The sequence below is a fragment of the Pelodiscus sinensis genome, chromosome 8 (assembly GCF_049634645.1).
Source record: "Pelodiscus sinensis isolate JC-2024 chromosome 8, ASM4963464v1, whole genome shotgun sequence".
In the NCBI taxonomy this organism is placed as follows: Eukaryota; Metazoa; Chordata; order Testudines; family Trionychidae; genus Pelodiscus; species Pelodiscus sinensis.
Genome location: NC_134718.1, coordinates 22,675,655 through 22,695,706, shown reverse-complemented (window position 1 = coordinate 22,695,706; position 20,052 = coordinate 22,675,655). Strand labels below are relative to the sequence as shown.

General features: G+C 41.5%; 1 protein-coding gene across 5 annotated transcripts in view; it reads left to right on the top strand.

Moving 5' to 3' along the window:
• Window positions 1-491: 491 nt before the first annotated feature.
• ANK3 (ankyrin 3) overlaps window positions 492-20,052 on the top strand; it is a 350,441-nt gene continuing 330,880 nt past the window's right edge. For 3 of the 5 annotated variants that reach the window (XM_014573512.3, XM_014573510.3, XM_014573508.3), the window contains exon 1: window positions 749-950. In XM_014573512.3, coding sequence (XP_014428998.2) covers window positions 837-950 — 114 coding nt within the window. In that variant the 5' untranslated portion in view covers window positions 749-836. Of the gene's footprint in view, window positions 951-20,052 lie in introns of all 5 variants that reach the window. The other 2 variants (XM_075934865.1, XM_014573517.3) reach the window with 2 other exon arrangements.

The following is a 20,052-nucleotide window of genomic DNA, read 5'->3' as shown; positions in this document are numbered from 1 at the left end:
AACCTCTTATGAATTAAATGCCTGTTTCACACACTAGCATGATCACATCTTTCTGTCTCTATGATGTGTTGTAATAAGTATGGTTTTAAAAAAACAACAGAGCTTTCTGTAATCCTCTCCCACAAAATGCCGTGGGTTTGAAAAATCAGCATAAAGGACACACTGTGAAGATATGGCAGTGCACGCATTGTTTTCTGCATGATGCAGTCAGGGTCTCTATGGTAAAATGAAATTTTTATTTTATTTTTTTGTCACCATCAGCAGTTAACCTAAAGTAGGAGCTGCTCCATTTCATTGTAGGTTAAGTGACTTACCATGCAGTACTAGCTGGGAAGTATAGATAATGAACTTTCCTTTTTTTTTATAGGATTTTAAAATAGATTTAAAGATTGGTAAAAAATTTAATGCAGCATATGTTGTTGTTGTGGAATTTTTTTAAATATAAGACCCTCCTTTTCAGCATTCCCCTTTCAGAGGAATCACTTAGACACTTCCAGCTGGTGGCAGGGGATACAGCCATAATACAGCTTTCTCTGTCCCAGCTGTCTTTTTCATTACCTTAAATGCATTACGATGGCTGTACTGCTTTATAAAGATTCAGGTACAGAAAGGTATAGGAAGAAATATGCAAACATGGTTTTTTTTGTTTTGTTTTTTTGTTTTTTTTGGTAGTGCCTACTAGCTTTTATAAGGTCTTTGGATTCTGAATGTGTTCCTGGCTCTGATCTAATATATCCTTTCCAGTCATTGGAACATTTGCTGAAAGGGCTGGTTAAGGTGCCTGAGGGTATCACCTTTTACAAGGAATCATTGTTGTAAAGGATTTTTAGTGTATTATGGCTCATGCAGCATCACAGCTAAAGAAAAACAGGGATTTAGAAATTAATGCTGATGAAGAAAACGAGAAAAAAAGAAAACACAGGAAAAGATCCCGGGACCGGAAGAGAAAGGTATATAGATTTGTACCAAATTCTCACAACCATTCCTTTGTTTCAGTTTTCTTAAATTGCAAATGAGCTATCAGAGAGCATTCTTCTAGCTGACTTGGTAGCTATCTGAATAATTGATTAAGATTGTAAAATAACATTGAAAACCAGAACTATGGGGTTTGCAAAGCAATTGAATTTTTAATCGGCCGTTAGTTGATTGCAGTGATGATGCAGAAGGTGTGCACTCATTTCACATATAAATCCATCACATTATCATGATATTCAAGCATGGCTATAAGTGAGTTTAAAATAGTGCACAACAGTAATTGGAAGGTTACATGTATAACACTGTCCTGGGTTTAACTGACAGAATAAATAGTTCAGCCTGAGTATACATACTTACTGTGAATGTATGTGAGGGTGGATTTTTCTTTGTTTTGGGACTGTGTCACATGCTTGGCTCTTAAAACATCAATTTTGAGAATGGTATCACAGAAATGAGATGTTTTGTTGTGTTTTTTTTCCTAAAGGCAAAATTTATGGGGAAATTAAACCATAATAATTTCTTGTTCACAATTGGATTTTGTTAGGTTAAAATACGATTGTGATCAGGGAGCCTGGTTTTTCACTGCTGTGTAATTATCCTGGATGCAGAAATCTATGGCATACCGAGGCCCGAAAAATAGAGTATATTGGTCTGATCATTGTTCAGTTAAGATTTGAATCAAATAGTGGCCCAAGATATAAAACAGAAGAGTTGAGGGCAGTGGCATGATGACAGATAAAGATGTCTCTTTGAGGGTTGTATGCATATGTCCTTAAAAATGGCATTTGGGGTACTGTGCCCCTATAGGGGTTTCTTAGTCATTAGTCACAATTAGTAAAAATTGCCCAAAAGCCTGAACACAGAGGTCTGTTTATATAGAATTTTTGTGTATCTTTGTGAAATTCCCTAAGGGACAGATAATCTCAATGTGCTCTAAGCAGCCATGCATGTTCTTTCTGAAAGGCATGTAGATTTCCTTTTATATATGTGCAGCTTTTGGATGGAGAGCAGTCAAGATTTTCCTGTTTTTTCCTCTCTTTCATCTGAACTGTCAGTGTTAAACTTAATGAGAAGCACTAAGAAACCCCCTGCTTTCTGTTCTAGTGAACACATTAGAAGGTTGTGTTTAGATGGCTGCAGTGAGTGTACTGCAGCAAAATAACGATAGATATCTTTTCTATTTAAATATACATGTAAATGTCTCCTCTATATTTTTTTCTGGTACAAATGAAAGCACAGAAGTAGGATATTGCCTTGGGGCAGATTTCACATCAGAATTGATCTGAATATTTTTTTTCTTGTCTGCTTTTCTGGTTATATTCAGGTTTTAGCATTGTAACTATCATTTTTCAGCTAGAAATAAACACAACAATGCGAATTTAAGGATCTGGCCTACCAACATATATTTTCATTTGAGATGTGAGTTAAAATGTATTTTATCATATTTAACTTTGTTCATAATTTAGAGAGCCAGTATGATCCATAATAGCCTGAAATGTCACAATAGCACACATAGCACCATATATATATGGTCTTTGTCCAAATGGGCTCATTCATATTTACTTACTGGCAAAATGTGGAAGAGATGTGGCAAGAAGAGCTCTTGATTCAGAGGTCTGAAGCAATTGCTTTGTGGACAAAAATGCTTTACCATTTATACAACACAATACTGTAGAAGTGAAATCTCTGAACAACCAGCGTGAGACCTGGATACATATCAATCTATTTATTGTAAATGCATGGATCTTTCAGTATCTTCTTTCTTCATAGATTAGAACAGAGAGATTTCACACAGACCAATGGAATTCTTTCTTAGCAGTGTTTTATAGGACTTTGAACTTTCAAGCCATACTAAGTTTATTAGGAGAAACAAGGAGGAAAAAACACTGTCACTGACTATAGAAATTGGGAAAGAATATTTGAGTATGTGCCAGTCTGGTAGTTTAATCACAAAAAGGACACCATCCTGCCCATCATCTACCATGTATAAACTATTAGATTTTAGCTGTTTGCTATTTTGTGCATCTTGGGAAGGGAGGTATTTAGAATAACCATTATTTCCACTGTGATTTGTGAGTCACTTTATTATGTACCTCTGCATCACCCACAGCAAGCAATACTCAAGTTTTTTTTATAGCTGCACAACTCTAATCCTGTAGCTGAGCAGTATAGAAAAATACATTCTCTAGGATCTTCCAAATCACGTTAAAACACAAGTGAGTGCTAATATCCCTAGATCAGTGTTTCTCAAAGGGGTCCGCGGATCCCCTGAGAAATCTGCTAACTGGCCTCTCAGTCGCAGAGGCTCGTGGCACCCATTGGCTGTGGTTTGTCGTTTAGGGGAGCCATAGGAAGTGACGTGGGCTAGTCCGCTGCTTCCTGCAACTCCTCTTGGCTGCAAATGGCAAACTGCAGCCAATGGGAGCCATGAAGCGCCATAGCTGGGGAGCCAGTAAATAAACACAATGGAGCAGCCAGTTAGCAGGTTTTTCAGAGGAGATCCATGGACCACTTTGAGAAACACTGCCCTAGGTAATGTTTTCATTAAGGAGACTGAGGCAGGAGATGGTTTGAAAGTCAGGCCTGTGAGAGCACACAGTCTAAACTGGTATCAGTCGTAGGGATGTTAGAGTTTAGCCAATTAACCTGGTAACTGACAGGTTGACGCTTATCGGCGTTATCAGTTAAATTCTGCCAGGAGCTGGCTCCATGGGAACAGGGCCGGAAAAGGCTGCCGCTCTGCTCCCCAGGGAGCTGGCTGCAGAGCCTGCAATGGAGCCAGCAGGCCCCGCTAGTCTGGCTTCTGGAGAAGGGGATTCGCTGTGGCAGCGAAGCCTCCTCCCCAAGAGCAGGGCCAGCTGGGGCTGAGGACCCTGCTCCTAGGGAGGCCCCATTGCGGGCTCTTCAGTATAAAGCTTATTTAAGTAATTCATCATCCTGATACATTAGAATTGTAACCTGAGGAAGAAACTTCAGAGCCTCTCCATTATTTGTCACTTTACCATGCTGTATAATTTCTGTTAAGATTTGCTCGGAAACTACATCAGACAAATTCGGTCTGTTATATTATAGGATCAGATCTTCAAAACTGTGTGCATTAGCATGTGTCTATTTTAGGCATGCAGATACCCCCAATGAAGACATCATGAGCGTGTATGCATGTGACTTCTCACTTGTATTTGCACACTTCCATTTATTTTACGCATTTATGAATATTCAGCTCTTAATTGTTTCTTATTCATAGCATAGCAAGATAAAAATTGGTACCAGAAAATGAGAGATGCATCTGCAGTCAGATATGCAGATTTTGCTGTTTACTCTGTTCAAATGTATTTTAAAATTATGGCAAGATTCTGACTTTGGATGGATATGCAAGCATCCTTGCTTACTTTAGTGGGTATTGCCCACGTACATCAGGGCAAATTTTATCCTTAAATGATACCTAAAAATATGGGAATACCTTTTAAGTATAACAGTTGATTTAATTATCTGACTGTTCTGCTTCTGACAAGGTTGCCCTTGTCAAGGAGGGCTGTGAAAACTAACAATTGTTTCCAATATGCCAGAATCTGGGAAGAATTTGAACGCTTTCTTCAGTGTCAGCCTTCTGTGAAGGCAGAAGTCCTTTGTTTAATTATGATATATTGCAGAAGACAAGTGCAAATCTTGGTGTATACAGAATGTTTTATACAATATTCAGTAAGGTGGAAGTGATTTCCATGTGTGTGCAATATTCAGGGCTAGTTGGTTCCATGGGAGAGTGGGTTCACACTCGGAAGAGTGTGCGTACACTGAAGTGTTTACTCTGTGTGCAAATCTCTTTGTGGACACACTTAATTTCAGTGAAAGTGGCTTTTTAAAAATGTATCTTAAATCAGTTGGGAATAGGTTTAAGTAAACCACAATAAGCCACTCTTAAACTAAAAAGAATAACCTTCCAGGGGTTCACGCTGGTTTTAGTATATCCATTTAAAAATCGATTTAAGTTGAACTGGTGCAGCTTTCCTGTATAGACAAGTCTAATGGTTGTGGAGAAGAAGTTCATAAATGTCTTAAACAGACAAATAATCGCAAGATTATAAACATGATCCATGTTTTTTTTATTTTATTTTAATCAATTGATTTTAAGACAATCTCATGATTTTCAAGAACTCTGAGTCATTATTTTTGTATTCTAATATTCTGTTCCATCCTGTGCTTAGCTGTGAAATTCTGAATAAGTTTCCTAAACCTAAAGAAAAGATTTGAGTCAGTACAGAAATATGTCTCTTACTTCAACAGAGGTTTGTCCAACAAAAGATATTATTTCACTCATTTCATCTCTCTCTGAGATTAACAGTCCTGGCATCCTCACATGTCAGGGTAAATAAAATCAAAATATGAAGGAGATCTGTGAATGTAATAGATTGCCCGGTGGCAAAGAAAAAGTGAATCTAGGTTTAGGATCCAATAATATGCCCATTGAAATCAGTGTGTCTTTCCAAAGAGTTCAGCAGACTTTGGATCTGGCCCTTAATTTTGATCTCCACCTGTACTCAAGGAAATTGTGTCGGAGGCATATACTGTACAGAATATGAAACAAGTTTTGGCAGATTACTATTGGGTTTCTAGGAACAGCTTTCAGTTGCAGATAGTTCTGGGAGACTTTGTGCCATTTTTTAGAGGATACAGCAAACACTTCCCTCACTGACAGGTGTAAAGAGGGCTAGATTAGTCGTCCCATTTTGGAGTGGCTAACAGCTTTATTCTTGCATGGTTGTTTTGCCCGGGTGAGTGTAAGTTACTTAGTTTTGCCCATTTCATACACAGGGCATAAGAAGGAGGCTCTTGCTGCCTGCCCTGATGCAGTGAGGTGCATGTGAGTATTCCTGTTGATTTCACCGGGACTATTCATGTGCTTAAAGTAATGCACCCACAAATCTGAATACTGAGGGCTGTAAAAGGAAGACTAATTTCCCATTGTTTTCTTCTTAATGTGTCTGTTTGAGGGACCATATGCTGGGCCTAGGAATGAGCTTCAGCAGTAGACAGAGAATGCAGGCAGAAGCCCAGCAATAGAGTATGGGCTATCCAGTTCAGTGCACCCAATGCAGCACGTATGATTGCAACGGAGCCTAGGGCTGGTGATGTGTATGGATTCAGCTCAAGGAGCTGCCGGCCTTCAGAGACTGTGTACGAGCCGAGTGACTGAACTAGAGGAGCTAAGGGAGACAGAGAGATACATAGGTGAGATTCTCTGGGACAGTGTAGTATGGTGGGGTGGAGTCACAGAAATTCCCTTGGGATTGCTCTTCAGTGTGCTGATTATGCCACTGATGCTCACCTTCTGGCTCTCTGGGGATTCCTATATTTTGTATTTCAATTCCAGGGTCAGCCTCTGGGCTTTGATGACTTTTGTGAGCAGCCTGCACTTCTGTCTCAAGCCTTCTTCATTCCATTTGTCTTTTATGTTCCGCTTCCTTCTGTGCCGCTTGAGTCTGTGAAGTTCCAGTTTCTTTTGACCTCACTCTTACTCATTTTGCTGATTTTCCTGCCTCTATTTCCCTTTCCCAAAATAAGCAACAGAAAATAAGAAAGCAGTAACTACTTTGTTTGTTTGTTCTCCAGTCACCACAGGTAGAGCACATGTAAAATTGTTGCTAGCATCCAGGGCAACCAGCTGTGTACATTGCCCTGCTCACTGCATCACTGTGACTGGGAGCAGTCACAGAAGTCCCTTTGGGGTTGTTCCCTGGTGTGCTGATCATGCCACTGACACTCACCAGCTTGTTCTGTGAGGCTCCCCGCCACTCTGTCCTGCTGGGCCAGGTCCTCTGGTCTCCCCCAGACAAGGAACAGAGTTGGGGTTACTGCCCCACTGAAGAGCAATGCAGACACTGAACCACTTTACCTCTGGGAAGACTCAGTTCAGCACCCAGGAAACCAACCCCCAAACGGGACCAACCCCTCCCCCCAACAAATCTGTCTTAACCTGTATAAAAGTTTTACACAGGGAAAGCTCATAAGGATGTCTGCCTTCTTTATCAATGAAAGAGAGTTCTGCACAGTGGCTCCTCCCCTCCCCACAACAGTTATTCACAGTGGGCCTGATTATAAACAGACGTTTATATTAAGTACAAAAAATAGGATTTAAGTGTTTGCAACTGAAAACAGACAGATTAAAGTGAGTTACTAAATCAGAACAAATAAAAAATGCATAACTAGTTCTAATCCACTAAGAAACTTGCTAGACACAGATTCTTATACTAAACAGCTCTTCTTCTCTGAGGTAAAAGCTTCAAAACAGAGTCAAAATCTTTTACTCTGACTTGGGTCTTCAGAGTTCTTTTATATCCTTTTAGGGTGTGCCTGAGAGTTTCAAAAGCCAGTTGAAGACAAAAGGGGATTGCTTCTCATTATTTAAATAGACTTTCCTCCATGGTGGGAATCCTTTGTTTGTCATCCCCCCCTTCCCATGAAAAAATACCAGGTTTTAGTACCAGGTGGTATGGTCACATGTCTTTTTAAGATCAACTACCGATTGGGCTTACAGGACAAATAACACTATCTGCAGGTCATTCAGTTGATCACTGAGTCATTAAGTTTCTGAGGCCCCTAATGGCCCTCATTAGCACATTTAAGGCTAGAAATAGATTTACAGACTTCATATTTATAACGTCACATAGTAGAATGATAAATGTACAAAAAACAGACCCAGCAGATTGTGACATTAAAATAGATGGGTTACATGTCCAAAGGATCTTTGAATTATGCATAGTCATATGCCAATTCTCATAAACCTTGGTGGGGTACGTCAAGGGTAGCACACCCCAAATCTGGCAGCCTTTGTGCTATTGAATTGGATGAAAGTCTCAGGAAAGGAGAACATCCAACTGGAGCAGAGGGAAATGATGCCATAGTTAGGATTCTCCTTCCAGAAATTGTTGTGCTATCCTCTTGCACTGTGGATACAATGGGGGCAGGAGCTCCAGTTACTAGGAAGAGGCAGTTAATAGTTATGGAGGATTCAATCATTAGAAACATACACAGACCGGGAGTCTCACATGGTGACTTGCCTGCCTAGTGTGAAGGTTGTGGATCTCTCGAGACATTTAGATAGATTTCAGTGTAGGGCTAGAGAGGAGCCAATAGTCATTGCACACTATACTATTCACATAGGGGAGGATAGGAGAGAGTACCTAGAGGCCAAATTTAGGTTCCCAGGAAAGAGATGGAAATCCAGGGCCTCTGTGCTAGCATTCTCTGAAATGTTTCCTGTTCCACATGAAGGGCCAGTTATAATGGCAGAGCTGCAGGGTCTCAATGCATGGGAGAGATGATGGTGTAGGGAGAAGGGATTTAGATTCATTGGGAACAGGGAAAACATTTGAGAGAGACCAGTTGTTAAACTAAGAACTGGCGGGAAGAGGGTGGAGGGGGGGTACGACAGGTGCACAAGACCATGTGGTCCAGACAGAGACATTCCTACGGGGAGGATTATAGAATCCTAGGTCTGGAAGAGACCTAGGAAGACATCGAATTCAGCCCCTTGCCCAAAGCAGGACCAACCCTAACTAAAGGATCTATTAATAGAGATACTCTATGTCCTAGTAAGGCAGAGAGGATGGAAAATGATCAAATGTCAGAGAGATCTGATCTGAAACAGTCAAATAATAGAGTCCCATTCAATTCCATCATGTCATGGCAGACAAATAAAGAGTGTCAAGCTTTTAAAGGCTTATATGCCAATGATAGAAGTCTAAATATAAGATGGATGAGCTAGAGTGCCTCATATTAAATTGCATCAAAGGGGTAGCTGTGTTAGTCTGAATCTTCAAGAACAACAAGAAGTCCTGTGGCACCTTATAGACCCGTGGTCACCAACAGATCGATTGCGATAGACTGGTCGATCGCGAGTCCTCGACCAGTCGATCGTGAGGCGTCTTGTCCTCTCCGCCCCCATTTCCCTCCCACCCCCAAGAAGCCCCACTACCTACTTCCGGTGAAAATGGAGGTAGTGTCAGCTTCCCGGGAATGGACAGAAGTCCCGCAGCTTAGCGCCACTTCCGGCAATTCCGGAAGTAGCGCTAGCTGCTCTGCTGGGTGTACTGCAGGAGGGAGCATCGGCTTTCTGCACCGCACAGGAGGGGTGAGTCAGCCCCGAGGGAGGCACGCACGCGTGGGGCAGTCGGCCCTGGGGCAGGCGCGCACGGGGTTTTCCTGCACGGGGTCGGCCCCGAGGCAAGCACATGCTGGTTTCCCTCTGGGTGGGAGGGGAATCCTGGGAGGAGACAGATACAGGGGACTCCCCTGTCCCGAGCCACAGAACTCTGTCCCCACTCCCTGAACTCTGTCCCCTTTCCCCAGCCACAGAATTCTGTTCCCCACTCCCTGAACTCTGTTCCCACTCTCCTGTCCCCAGCCATAGAACTCTGTCCTTATTCCTGTCCCCACTGGCACTCTGTCCCCTGTTATTTCATAACTATAAACACGTGATATTAATTTTATATATCGCATAATTTAAAAATATACTGTTTATCAGAGTGTGTAAGTAAGGGCTGGGGATAGCAAGTGATGGACAGGAGGAGAATAGAGAGGGCGTGGCTTCAAAGAAGGAGTGGGGCGGTAGATCTTTGCCTGTTTGGAGATTTAAAAAGTGATCTTGGGTGTAAAAAGGTTGGAGACCACTGTTATAGACTAACAGATTTATTGGAGCATAAGCTTTCGTGGGCAAAGTGGGTCTGACGAAGTGGGTCTTTGCCCATGAAAGCTTATGCTCCAATAAATCTGTTAGTCTATAAGGTGCCACAGGACTTCTCGTTCTATATTAAATTGTGATACTGATACAATAGGCATCACAGAAACTTGCTGGAATAAGGATAATCAATGGGACACAGTCATATCAGAGTACAAAATATATCAGGAGAGAACAGGTCATGATGGTGAGGGAGTGGCACTTATGTGAAATAAAACATAGAATCAACTGCTACAAAAAATTAATTGAACCAAATTATCCCATAGAATCTCTGTGGATAGCAATTCCATGTAATAATAATAAGAATAGAGTAGAAAGGATTTATTACCAACCAGCAGATCAAGATGGTGATAGTGATGGTGTAATGCCCCGGGAGATTAGAGAGGCTACTAAAATAAAAATCTCAGTACTAGTGGAGGATTTCCACTATCCCCATACTGATTGGGTACACATCACCTCAGGACAGGACAAAGAGAGTAATTTTCTGACACCTTAAATGACTGCTCCTTCGATGCAGCTGATCTCAGAACCAACAAAAGGAGAAGCATTTCTTAATTTAGTCCTAAGTTGAGCACAAGATCTGTTCCAGGAAGTAACTATAGCTGGACCACTTTGTAATAATAACCATGATATAATTAAATGTCACATCCCTGTAGCAGGAGAAACATCACAGCAGCACAACACTGTAGTATTTAATTTCAGAAAGGGAAACTAAAAAATGAAATTAAATAGAAATTCACCCTCGTAGTGAAATAGTTTTTCCCAATACCCAACCTAGACCTCTCTCACTGTAACTTGAGACCATTGCTCCTTGTTCTGCCATCCCTCACTACTGTGAACAGCCTTTATCCATCCTCTCAGGAACCTCCCTCATTCTTGTCATCTGCAGACTAAACAAACCCAAATCCCTCCAGTCATCCTCATAGGTCATGGGCTCCAGCCCCCTTATAATTTTTGTTGCCCTCCACTGGACCATCTCCAATGCATCCACATCCTTTCTATAGTGGGGGGGAGGGGGAGTAGAACTAAACACACTACTCCAGATATGGTCTCACCAGAGCTGAGTAAAGGGGAATAATCACTTCTCTGGATCTGCTGGCATTGTTCCTCCTAATGCACCCTAATATGCCATTAGCCCTCTTGGCTACAAGGGCACACTGTTAACTCATATCCAGCTTCTTATCCACTGTGATCCCAAAGTCATTTTCTGCAGAACTGCTACTTAGCCATTCGGTCCCAGCCTGTAACAATGCTTGGGATTCTTCCGTCCCAAGTGCAGGACTGTACACTTGTCCTTGTTGAACCCCATCAGATTTCTTGTGGTCCAATCCTCTAATCTGTCCAGGTCACTCTGGACCCTATCCCTACCCTTCAGTGTTTCTACCTCTCCCCCTCGCTTAGTGTCATCTGCAGACTTGCTGAGGGTGCAATCTATCCCATCATCCAGGTCATTAATAAAGATGTTGATCAAAACCGGTCCTAGAACAGATCCTTGGGGCACTCCACTAGAAACTAACCTCCAACCTGACATAGAGGCACTGATCACTACCTGTTGAATCTTTGGTCTGACCCAGCATGGTCTTTTTATGTTCTTATGTAATGGGTATTTATAAGTATTGTTGAAGTCTCATTGTGTAGGTTTTGTTTTGTTTTTTTCCAGTTCTAGTTATAAGAACAATTGCTCCTCTCACAATACCCTTGAAAGAATGCACAGTAGTTTTCTATATGAATTAAGGTTGTCCTACTCAATTTTAATTTCTATGTCAATTAAACAAAGACTATTACTTTGTTTGACTTTTGTAAATTTCCATTTGGAGGCTGTACAAATTTAAATCCTCCATTTTTTTCCCCTTTCTCCGCTTCATTTGCCCTTCAACTGTTATACCCAATTCTTTTCTGTATCAGTATGCACAAGTGCTTATTGTTATGTAACTAGTAGCTTCTCATTGTACACAGCGTGGATGCACAAACATACTGTAAATATTGGCCAAGGGAGAAGTTTATGGCCTGTCAAATAAATGATAATCATGATCTAGAACAAGCGGTTCCCAACTTTTCCAGATGGGGCCCATTTTGACAATTCAGGAAGACTTGGTGACCCAAGGCAATTCAAAAATGGGGGGAATGGAGCGGGCACAGCTACCTGGGGAGACACTTGGCGACCCTTTTGAAATGTAATGGCGACCCATATTTGGGTCCCGAACCGTAGGTTGGGAAACCCTGCTCTAGAAAGATTGTTAAAATGACACTCTGTGCCAGATCATCAGCTGATGTAAATCAGCTTATCCTCGTTTAAGTCCATGAGACTAAATGGATTTGAATCAGCTAAGGATTTGTCCCCTTGTCTTTTCCACTTGGGAAAAAATATTCTTCTAAGAAAAATGAAAACATGCTATAATTGAACAAGCTTTGAAAAAATGAAAATAATTTTTGTATAACTTTTAAAGTGTCACGCCCATGTGTCAAAATGTACTGTTGTTTTCATAGTATGAAATAGCCTGATTTTGAAGCTTTTGAGGATGACAAATTCCTCATTCATTAAAGTCTACGTTGCTAGAACCCTTAGATATTGTTCAGTAACAGAACAGATCGAATCCTTGACTAAGAGTAGCTCCTGTGAAAAACACAGATTTGAAAATGAACTGAAGAGCCAGTTTACTATGAAGTGGTGGTGAATGTGACTTGTAAAAGAAGAAAACTAGAATAATGACTGTTTGCCCTGAGTTGGGTAGCTCCCACATCATTATCTTGGTGTTGAGTGGGAAATGACAAGGATATATTTTAAAACACTTTTGAAATGAGTATATGGTACAATATCTGTGAACCTTGCTATTGTTGGTAATCAATTAAGGGGGCACAAAAGGCAATAGAGAGTTGGTTGGCATGGTTTGTAAGTGCTATAATAAATACAAATATATAACAATAAAATCAAATATGAATTTTAGGATCAATAGCTAGATTGTGAAGTGCTCTGAGATCTACTGATGAAAAATGGTATTTAAAAGCTTGGATTTATCTTTTTTTTTTTTTTTTTTCAAAAAATTAAACTGAAACCCACAGATAGATAAATAAGGCCTAATTCTTCTAAATGCAGAGGTCCCATTGATTTAAATGGGAATTCTGGTTAAAAGGGGCTGCATTTGCCATTGCCCTGTACCAAGAAAGATAATTCGCACAAGTTCAAAGTAAACACTTGCTGATTTGGGAGTACAACCTTGGTGTAAATCATTACACCTTGTCCAGAATTATGGTGAACTAATTTAAGAGATCCAGATCAGGTCTAGAATGTCTCTAAGATTGGTGACCTGTTGGATGTTGCAGCAATTCTATGGTGCATCTACACTGCACCATAACTCAAAATAAGACACGCAATTTGAGCTACACAAATTGTGTCTTATTTCAATGCTATTTTGAAATAGCTTATTTTGTCACTATTCTGAAATGTCCCTTACTCCTTATAGAATGAAGTTTACAGGGACGTTGGAATAGTGAACCCGAAATAATGGGCTTGTTGTGAATATGCAGGATAGCTATTTCGGGATACTCCGGTATCCCAAAATAGCATTGCAGTGTACATGTATCCCTACAGAATAAAGCTTAGCAGATTGTCTTAAATGTTTGTGAAGTCTTGAGTTGTGAGCAAGACTATAAGAATATGAAGCAGTTCTCACTGATATTCATTTTTGTGGGATTCCAAAATAGTTACCCATTAATATTTTAGACACAGTTTACTGTATGCTGGTCTTTTGGATGAGACTACGAAAAAGAAGGCCTACTTTTGATAAGTGTTGAACATCAACAACACTTTAATGACTTCAGTTAGAAACGTGGAAGTTCAGAAAATATGAAAATCAGGCCTACAGTTCTTGTGTGAATATTAAGAATCATATGGCAAATTTTGTGAACCTTACTAATGCATCAGTGTTTTGTATTTTGAAATATGTGCATGCATAAATGTAGAGTAATTAAATACTATTTTGATATTAATTGAAATGAAAAATAATTTAGTCAGGTGGAAATTTTTTGTTGGAAATTCTTTTTGATGCTCATTAAGTACATTCACTGTTTTGCCAAGCAAGCTGAAGTTCGCCAATTTTGCTTTAGAAACTAGGATTTGTAAACTCTGTTTGCAAAATTTCACACCAAATACATCTGGATGACTCTTCAAAAAGTATCTGGTTCTTCATACACAAAATATCTACCAAATATAATTTCATAGTGTCACGCATGTCTAGCATGCATTGTTGTACATGAACACCAAAACACACATTGCCTCAGATAACTTTTTCTCATTGTCATTGCATGAAGATACAGTATATATTGTACCACACAATATAGTCTGTCATAGTCTGTAAAGAATCTTTGTAAATCATTTTGAGAACTATGTCAATAGCATTTTAATTTTATCTGTTTTACTGTCTTTAATTTATTTTAACTAACTGTTATGCTGTTCTTCCAATATTTTCTTTCAAATGTATGAAGTTCATTTGGCAGTAGAAATAAAGAGTTGTGTTACTTGTTATACCTTTATAGATTATGTATCAAATTTATATTTTTTAGCGTTAAAAATAATTTTTAATCCTTCATTCAAAATGACCCCATAAGTAAAGAGAGTTGGATAAGATAGAAAGGAATCACGTAAAACTGGTACCCAATGCTCATAGATAGTCCCTAAAAGCTAATTTTAACTGAAGTCAAAGCAAGACTCTCTGAGCCATATTTTGATATCTTGACTCATGTAGTGTGTACCCTACTTGGTAGCTACCCATTTGAAACTAATGGAACTACTGATAGAAGAAGATATTACTCACTCTGCATAATGGTATGTGGAAGCTGGCCCTCTCTAATACTCTGTTTACTCAGACACACAAAAATGTTTTATTTTTATGGTAGGAGCCTTGATTATTTTTAGTACTGTATGGGTAAGCATACGAATTGTGATGCCATGGAGGACAAGATAGCTGTTCTTTGTGTGATACTGAGTTCTCTGTTTTTAAACAGATCTAAAAGTCACTGCTCTTGAAAATAGAGGGTGACAGCCAGAGTCCAAAGCATTCTCTTATGGCTACCGTTCTTAGGATTTTAAAAGTTACATTTAGAGAGTTTGTTTGTGATGCTTCAAAAATGTTCCCAGGGACTTACCAGCAGCCACTCCCAACATAGGCTGCCTACCATTTTTAGCTCGCAGAAGATTCTTAATCAGTAGTATTAAGATATATGTCTTCTGTAGCTTTGCCACTATTGATGCAGGATACTCTATGCAAATAATGGTGTTTCATCCAGCAGTAGGGGTCAATTGTGTTAACTAATCCCAGTAATAGTCAATGGAAGTGTGAATCATCCTTTGCATGAAATAAAAATGTCATGGACTTGCAGATGCCATATACTAGTCCACTGAAATCCAAAAAGATACCAGTTGCTTTCAAATGTGCAAGTTCATTTTTTAAGTTCATAAATGCTGAAATTCCCAGAGGTGGTAATTTATGCTCCATATTGGGAGGAAAATCTCAGGGATAAGTAATTCATATTTTGGTGACACACATCATCTTCATTTATTCTGTCATTTAAGCATGGTGAAAATAGAGCATAGATATAATGTTGCGATTCTTCATATGCTGTAAGGAATTTTTGAGCACAGTAGAAAGGAAGCACCTTCAGATTGTGCTTTAAATAAAATATATTCTTCCTCTTCTAAACATTCTGGATGTTGTAAATTGTTTGCCACTCTGAATTCTTTAGGCCTATCTCCAGGTCCTTCCCTTGTGTCCTCCATATTTAACTTAGATTTCATTAGATAGATGGGGTGACAGAGTAAAAAGGGGAATAAAAAAGAGGTGTTGTGAATGCCAAATTTTGAGTGCAGCCAAAGGATTTCTAGCAGCCAAAGTAGAGGAAATAGCATAATTATTATGTTTTAAAAATATACTTACAGTGATTATACTAATCATTGTATTCTGATAGGCTGATAACTAGTAACCAATCTTAGTTTTGAGATTTGCATAATTGATGGAATGATGCATTTTTGTGGGCAAATAAGTATATGGTGCCCTGTGACAGGGCAGCCCTGCACTAAAGCTAAAGGAGTCCACCTGGGCTCAGGGTGGGATGGACCCCACCCCCACAACCCTGTGGGGCATGCTCAAGAGTGAGGTCTGAGATTAAAAACCAGGGGACGCCGGCAGTCAGGGGAGGTAGCCAAAAGGGCAGGAGCACCGGGAAGAGATCTGGAGCTATCCCCAGAGACGTCCGGAGCAAGGCCTGCTGATTCAGCCACCTAGGAGCCGCAACCTTAACCACAGGCCCCGGGACATAGGCTCAGCCAGGGAAGAGGTAGGAAGCAGCCCAGGGCGGAGGAAGGACCTCTGGGAGATCAGCGTGTTCCGGAAGACATTCCCGCCGATCTGGTAGTAGAGACTTTCACTGCCAATAGGGCCCTGGGCTGGGATCCGGTGGAGTAGGAGGGCCTGGGTCTCCCTATCTCCCCTACCCTTCCGCTCCCCTCCTCCTCCCCCTCAGTAATCCAGCCTTCAGGACTGGGGAAAAGGCTGAACTATAGAGACTAGGCCCGAGGGCGGAATTACCCCTGAATAAGTGGCACTGGATTTTAGAGACTAGGCCGGAGGGCCATATTACCCCTAAGCAAGCGACACTGAACATTGGGGCCGGGCCAGAGAGATTGTGTTTTTCCAGAGCCAAGGTAAATCCACTCTGGGACTGGGGCCTACCCCTTACAGGCCCCTGTATTTGGATTGACTAAAACTTCCATTTTGATATAATTATCCATAGCTTGAAAAGTAAAGGATTTATAGACCATAATAAGCACTTGCTACAAATTCAGTTTTGGTTGAACCTCTCTAGTTCAGCATCCTTGGGAATTGGCTGATATCAGACCAGGGAATTTGCTGGACCATGAGAGTTCAATATTTTCTAGCAGCATTACTGACACTTCCACTGCTTACTGGGCTCTTAGAAGACATGTAGGGGTAAATTAGATCTAAATAACATCACAGAACATTGAGAGTCTGGAATAGTAGCTCTATATAAACTTCATGGGACCGTGGGAAACATGGCCACCCCCATGACAAATGGGCATTGTGGAATCGTTTTTCCATAAATGGAAATGCAGCTAACTAAAATCACACTGGACCACGGGTGTTGCCATACTAGAGAGATTTTCTGATCATGCTTTGCACTTAGATGGTAAGGATTTTTTACAATAGGAAAGGGGTCTGCTCTCATGAAGTTGGGTCTGATTCTCTCATGTCTGATGGTCTGCCCTGCACAGTACCAGCAGTGCCCCTGATGTAGGCTGCTCTAATGTTTTCTAGGTAACAACTATCTAGTTGGGATGTTAAATGGTTAACTGGTGAACATACCCATAAGCATATGTCTTATTGGTATGCTTGCCAGTTAACTGGTCCTTGAACTCCAGCGATGGCTAGCTGCGCCAGACCAGAACACCTCTGGCCATGGAGGAGCCAGTGGGCCAAGAGGAGGAACCCCACAACTGCAGTGGAGCAGGACCTTGCTACAGTGGTGGTTCCATGGCTGCAAAGAGGTGGGACTGGGCCTCACAGCTGCAGTGGGACCCCATGGCCATAGCAATATCCCATGGCCACAGTGGGACCCAAGTTAAAATGGTTAACTTGCTAACTATTTTAATATGCTTACTGTCTACAACTCACTGCTGAGAGTTGGCATTTTGTTGGTTTTCTAGCCACACACCAGCACGCTGCCTGTGCCCGGCCTGGGATGATACTATTGTTGGATTTGGCTGTGTTGCTTTATCTCAATGGAAATTGCACTCCCCTTTGCTCCTTTGGGAAGGCTGTCAGCTCCCAGTTAGCCCCCCTTGTGCTGACATTTCATGGCTCATAGTGCTTCTTGGTTTTAGATCTACAGGGTGGTTATTTATAAAATAATCTGCTTCCTCATTAATGTCATTTATATTGTGAGTTTCTTTTATTTCTGTCACTAGCTGATTCCTAAAGCTATCTTGAATCTGTCTGTTTTATATCAAAGTATGATTTCAAAGAGTAAATCATAAAACAGACACATCAAAAAGTGAGATGAGCTTTTTCAAACTTCATCCATCTTCTCCTTTGAAGTTATTTATATGACAGACTGCCTCAACAAAGATTCCTAAGACTGAATTTCATTCTGAGTTCACAAAATCATGAATATCAAAAAACAAGTTATTGCAGTTTTGGATGTCAACCTTGCAACTCAGGTTCAGTGTCGTTTCTCTCCTTTTTCTGTATAACAAATGAACTTTCAATAGTTTTTTTCCCCTTACAAAACAGAATTAAAACTGCATTTTAATCTGTGCTGCACTCTTTGTTATTTTTAACACCCGGCTTATTTTAATGGACTTCATAATGGCAGGGATTGTGATTATACATTCAGTATCTAGAAATTCTTGTAACTTAGCATATTGTTTCACCCCGAGACATTTTTTAACCTCAGGACACTGACCACTTTCAGATAACCAGAGTGCACTCAGGTACTGGGCAGTCATTCCTCTAACAATGTGGCCTGTTCATTTCTCCCACACTTATCTTTATTATGAAAGTTTATGATGCTCCTGGAGAAGAAGTTCTATATGCAGCTGATGCAGTTGAAGTTTTGGCGTCTATTGAGGTCAAATTATAGTGGCCTGATATCAGTGGATTGTATGGATTGTGGCCGAAGGAGTATAATTTTTTAGTCATTCATTGGTTGTAATACTAATTCACTTACAATTATTTTATAACTTAAGGAATTGTGGCTAAGTTTGAGCCATGTCCCATGGGTCCTGTACTTATAGACGATTATTATCTGCCTCAGAGGCTCACTGTGACCCTCTACACTGCCTCTTATCTTTTCTAGAGGCCAGGGTCACAGTTTACTGATCCATTCTCATCACTGGCAAAGTCAAAGATTTGGGGTGAAACCCCTCCCTAATCCTGGCCTCCCTTTCTAGGAACAGACTTTTTACTGGTGTGGGGAGGATTGGGGAGAACCTGGGCCTGCCTACTACTCTGGGCGCTAACCCAGGGACTCTAGGTAGCGGCAACTGATGGGGGGGGGGTGTTCCTCTAGCCCCAATACAGCAACCTTTTCCCAAATACTCCCCTAGTACCTTCTCCCTTGTATCTGCAGGAATTTTGCCTACTTCAGCACAAACACTCTTTCCTTTCTCAGTCAGCTCTCAGCAACACACTTCCTCCTCTCCGTCCTTCACTCTTCTCCTTCCCCCTCTCTTACCTAAGTGGAAACCTTTGAAAGTAGCCCAGCAGGCCTTAATTGGCTGCATGTGCCTGATGAGCCTCCTGCTTCAGGAAAGCTCTTAATTAGCCTCAGATGCCTGCCTGCCTTGGTTACGTGACAGCAGTTTCTGGCAGCTTATTCAGGAAACAGAAAAACATTCTCCCAGATCCCAGTATGTCTACACTCCACCACACTATTGTAGCCAGCTGCCCGGGTGTGTCGCAGTTTGTTGTATACACAGACATATTTAGCCACTTGTTTTATATCTCACATTGTCCATCTTTTGTTAAAATCTTGTAGTCGTTCACAATTCACCAAACTGCTGGTCACTTTGGGAATTAGCTCACCTTGGAGCCCCCTCTCCTAGTAGTGTTTCACCTGCTGCTACCTTTATGTCCATTCACCATCACTTGTCTGGACCCTGGTCTCTCCCAGACCATGGCACCCTTTTATCAGGGTACTGCCCCATAACAGTACCCAGACACTCTGGGGTCCTCCCCTCTCTGGGAACCTCTAATCCCCTATGTCCACCTTGCCTCAGTGACCCACTGCCAGTCGTCATCTAGCCCCAGGCCCGGCCTTAGGGCAAGGCAAGCAAAGTGGTTGCCTTGGGCCCCGCACTGCCCGGCACCCACCCACCTGGCTACTCGCTAGCTACCCTGGCTGGGAGCCACCTGGCCACATGGTGCAGCCAACCACAATATGCTGCCTTGGGCCCCACAAACTCTAAGGCCAGGCCTGTCTAGCCTCTGCCTCAGGGGCAAACTGTAGTCTGGCATGGCCACTCATCATTGGCAAGGGAGTGTGCACCTGCTGCCTTCTGCTGCCCTGGCTGCCTCCTTGTAGCCCTAGTACCTCCCTGCACCCTTGTCACTGAGCCTCATGTTGGGGTTTATTCAGGCTTTAGCTCCCCTGCTTCTGCCAGCACTGCTCTGTCCAAAGTATTCTGCTAGCAGCCAGCTAGGTCCCTCTCCCTCCAGAGTTGGAGCAAGAGTGAGCTCCTCCTGGCCAGCCATCCTCTCTTACACAGCCCTTTTGAGCTCTGGTTGGCTGCCACAAACCCTCTTCCAAATGGCTCCTAGCCACAGCATTCT